This window comes from Hippocampus comes, unplaced genomic scaffold (assembly GCF_001891065.2).
Source record: "Hippocampus comes isolate QL1 unplaced genomic scaffold, H_comes_QL1_v1.1 scaffold63, whole genome shotgun sequence".
Classification (NCBI taxonomy): Eukaryota; Metazoa; Chordata; class Actinopteri; order Syngnathiformes; family Syngnathidae; genus Hippocampus; species Hippocampus comes.
In genome coordinates this window covers 762294-766447 of record NW_017805987.1, presented here as the reverse complement: position 1 = coordinate 766447, position 4154 = coordinate 762294, and the positions used below count along the sequence as shown (strand labels likewise).

Sequence of the window (4154 nt, the reverse complement as noted above, 5' to 3'; positions counted from 1 at the left end):
CCCCCAGCTTCTCGGTTGCCGTGACAACAGGAGAAGCCCGGCTCACGTTTGCCCAAACGGCAATGAATGCAGCTCGCCGGATGGATTCGTTGCTCGCATACAACTTATCCTCCGGACGACTCGGTCGTCTGCTGCCGTTGCCTGCTTATAATATTCTGTGGGGGTTTCAAATGTAAGTTTAACGCTGGGGGGGCGGGATCCACCCAAATTGAATCGCAAATACATTTCGTCACTCGGTGTCAGGTCATATTTTGATTGGCTGCCATTGCCGGTTTACATTGAAAGAAGCCATGAGGGCCCTGATTGTATTTTAATGCCGCCGCAAGACGATTGCCAAGTTTCACCTCTGACCCGTCGGGGCGATAATTTCCGCCGCGCCCATCCCCACCGCTCTCCCTTCCCTCCCCGAGGAAATCAGGCTGGATCTATGACCGTCATTTACATCTGAGCAAATTAAAGCGGCGGTGTCTCGTTATTGCCTCGGGCCTCATGAATCAAACTTTATTGACCAGTTGGAGAGTTGCAGACACCCGTTGAATATAAAGTGCCAGGGAAAAGCCACACTTTTTTTTTTGGAAGTGGAGGTGCGGGGGATGGGGGGGTATCTGTGGATTCTAAATGGGATGGGCAACGCTGAGCACCAAAGCAGGGATGAAATTGAAGCCTCTGCTTCTCATAAATATGACGATGGGAGCGTTACGATACATGTAAACGCGATCTTAAACAATCAAGGCAGACTTGTATTTGTCAAAGATAGCACGGACATCTTGTGCGATTTTTTACAATTTTTTTTTATGGACCGCCGTTTCAGGAGAAACGATGCATTTTACGATCTTGGGCATCCAATTAGATTTTCTATTAAGTTTCACATGTCTGGTATTGTCATCACAGCAGCTTTCATGAAGCAATATGTCGGGCTGTGATGTCATGATGGAAAACACTACATTTGTGACATACAGTCACCGGTGATGACGTTGTGTTACTTGGTGGTCATTGCTGAGATTTTCTTTTCCCCTTCTTGTTGGTGTGTCCTTGCTTCTTTGATAAGGTCACGCTGTACCTGCTGTTGCTTGTCAGGAAAGGCAGATGGAAAAAAAAGGGCTTCTGAACCCCGTTGGCCTAAATACGATGCCACGCTGTCGTTCTGTGACTGGTCGCCCCTTCCTTGTCGCACACCGAGAGAGCAATTTGGTGTTACTGTAAAAGCCCGTACCGTATTTTCCGCACTAAAAGGCGCACCATAAAGCCTTCCATTTTCTTAAAAGCTCACGGCGCGCCTTAAAATCCGATGCGCGATGTGGACGGTTATTACGGTAATTTGTCGACCCCAAAATGGCTCCTTGCTCGAGACATGCTGACGACGCAGAGTTCAAACTTAAGGCGATAGGGGTTACGCAGTCGAACACGGAAATAGAGCAGCGGTAAGAGAGTTCAACGTGAACGAGTCAATGTTATCACTTGAACTGTGTCGCTGTTTTATTAAATACGTTTGGCTGACATCTGATCGTTCTGTTGGCGTTTCCTTGAGTGTAGCTCTATCTAGTGGATGCATTGTAGATTGCGTCTTATAATGCGGTGCGTCCAATATAGAAAAAAAATTACAAAATTGGCCATTCATTGAAGGTGTGCCTCATAATCCAGTGCGCCTTCTAGTGTGGAAAATACAGTAGTTTAATTTAGAACGGTGAAAAAAACCCCCCAAAAAAACAGGAAATTAGCTCTCATGCAGTTTAAATGAGTTCAATAAATCTCTAGACAATATCACAGTGAACGCGAGTCTTGGAGCCATCCAGATGTGCTTTCCGCCGCGCCCAAATCAGATTTTTTTTTTTTTTTTTGCTTAATTTTCATCATCCTCAACGGCAGTAAAAATTTTTGAGACCACCACTATATACATTGCAATAGAACAGGATCTCCGACGTGAAAGGAGAGTTGTGTGTGCACCCTCTTGCCAAGAGCTAACTCTCACGGCCGGAAATCTAAATGAGTCTCGAGCACATGGCGCACGCAAGTTTTTTCCCTGTTTAATTGTGTTGGCGGCACTCACTTGTTGGCCCCTTAACTGAACGTGTCGCAGTGTTGTTCCCCGGCACTCAAACTCTTGTGGTGTTGATTGTGTTAAGATATGACTGGTGTGATCATGCATTTGTGGAAACAATGTCGGACCGTGTATCACATGGCTTGCTGTTCTGTTTTTTTTTTTTTTTTAATTCACCCCACCGCAGCAAATCATCAAACGTTCAAAATTGGATGCGTAAAATATTGAGTGTATAGGAAACGAAACCAAAACCCCTGCTTGCAATTATTGCTTTCAACGACAAGGATTGGCGGAAGTTCTCATTGAAATATTGCATTCAAGTCAAGCTGCTTTTGGCCTTGGGTTCGCACAAGTCGATTTTGAATGGCAGCCGCTGTGATCTGCCAGCTACAAGTAAAGCAGACAGACAAGTTTAACTCGAGTGGAGTCTACACAAAGGCCAGCCACCAATCCTGCGGTTCCTCTCTCCGTTCTTGGACCCTCCGAACACGTTTTACCCAACCTCAGAATGACTCAATCCTCCCCCGAGAGAACCGTCGGTGGGAAAAAAAAAGTTTGGATTGACGAGACAACAATCGAAATCAATGAGTCCCTTTACAAGAGAAGTCGCAGAAGCTTCTCCCGTTTCTCGATCTAAGCGCCATGGCAACACCGGCTTTGATATTTAGATCCCCTCACATTTGTTACCGCGGCACTCTGAAGGGAATATTGCCTTTTTTCCGAGAGGCAGGGAGCATTTGCGTTAATTGTCTCAAAGGCTATCATGTCTCTCGTCTTTCCCCAGATTCGGAGGGCCTCCTTGTTGCAGTCAGGAAATGTGGACTGCACCGTACGGAAAAGTCACTCTTGGACCATGTGACACTGCATCACCGGCATCCAGAGAGAACCTGACACAGTGACATGCTTTTTGTAGCCACCCCACCCAAGAGCTTTTGTTCCCCAAAGTTCCCGGCGAAACGTTCGATACAACCCGACCAACATCCAACTGCAATGGATCGCCTGTGTCCGGCGGAAGGCGGAAGCCGGACACGGGCCCTCGTCGTCAGACTGTAGCCCCCCCCACACCCCCCCAGCCGCCTCATTTGTGTTCAGCTCACACCCAGTGATTCTTCATCTTGGAATTATCACCTCCTCGGACCCCGCCCGGGATGGATGTACCCGAGGCCGGCAAGCATGGCAAGAAGTCAGCAGGTCAAAAGCTGGAGGACCAGAAAAAGGTCAGCAAACGTTTTCCTCCTGATTAGCGACCGTTGTTTCTATGCTCCGCTTGACTCTACTGCGAAAGTTTATCGTCCTTGCTTATTTCCGCCTTGATCGAAAAAACCTCGGTAGAACCCTTGTTCTATTTCTCCCAATACCTATTTATAAAGACGAGGGAGATCCTCCTCTGTGCCACCAGTCTTTCATGTGCGCTGGTGGGCAAGGCCTGCCGGGAATGTACATCTACTCTTGTTTGATGGGGAGCGGGGAAAGACAAGAGTGCAAACGAGACAGCCGCTTGATCTATTTCGAGATTTCACGTGTACTCAAAGAGATAATGGCGAGCTAGTGGGCTAATGGTAGCTGTTTTTTTTTTTTTGTTTTTTTGTCTCTCAATTCACTCTGACCTCCAAGCGGGTCATCTCGATGCCGCCGTGAAACCGGTGGCATCGATCCGCGCCGCTCCCAGCCGAAGTTCATTCATTTGCCTTTTCACAATGTGGGGATTGATTGATGGGCGGCGCTTTTGCAATCGTCTGTGGCTTTTATGGCCAATAAAGTCAAACAAAAAGGTTCAGGTCCAGGTTTCATATGGCAGCTGTCAAATACCCAAGGCCACATTCGGAGGCATCGATAGACTGCGTAAAACACAGACCCGATCGCTGTAAAGACCTTTTGATCAGACTTTTCAAGCCAGAGGAAAATGCACAGCAATACATCAGCACTGACATTTGTAGTACGACCAGGGCCTCGTACAGACCCAAATACAATGCAAGTGGGCATATTTAAAACACCCCCAAAGCCCAAAGCCACAGGGACATACATCTTACCACTTTTGCTCCGAGGTAGTAACATTGTAGATCTTTTTTTTTTTTTTTTTTTTTTTTTTAATAGGGGGGGCCCACGAAAAAACTTT

General features: G+C 47.0%; 1 protein-coding gene across 2 annotated transcripts in view; it reads left to right on the top strand.

Moving 5' to 3' along the window:
* The window catches only part of nav3 (neuron navigator 3), a 231640-nt gene that overhangs the window by 40610 nt on the left and 186876 nt on the right, over positions 1–4154 (top strand). For both annotated transcript variants that reach the window (XM_019891775.1, XM_019891776.1), the window contains exon 2: positions 2823–3255. In XM_019891775.1, the coding sequence (XP_019747334.1) occupies positions 3187–3255 (69 nt within the window). In that variant the 5' untranslated portion in view covers positions 2823–3186. The remainder of the gene's footprint in view (positions 1–2822; positions 3256–4154) is intronic.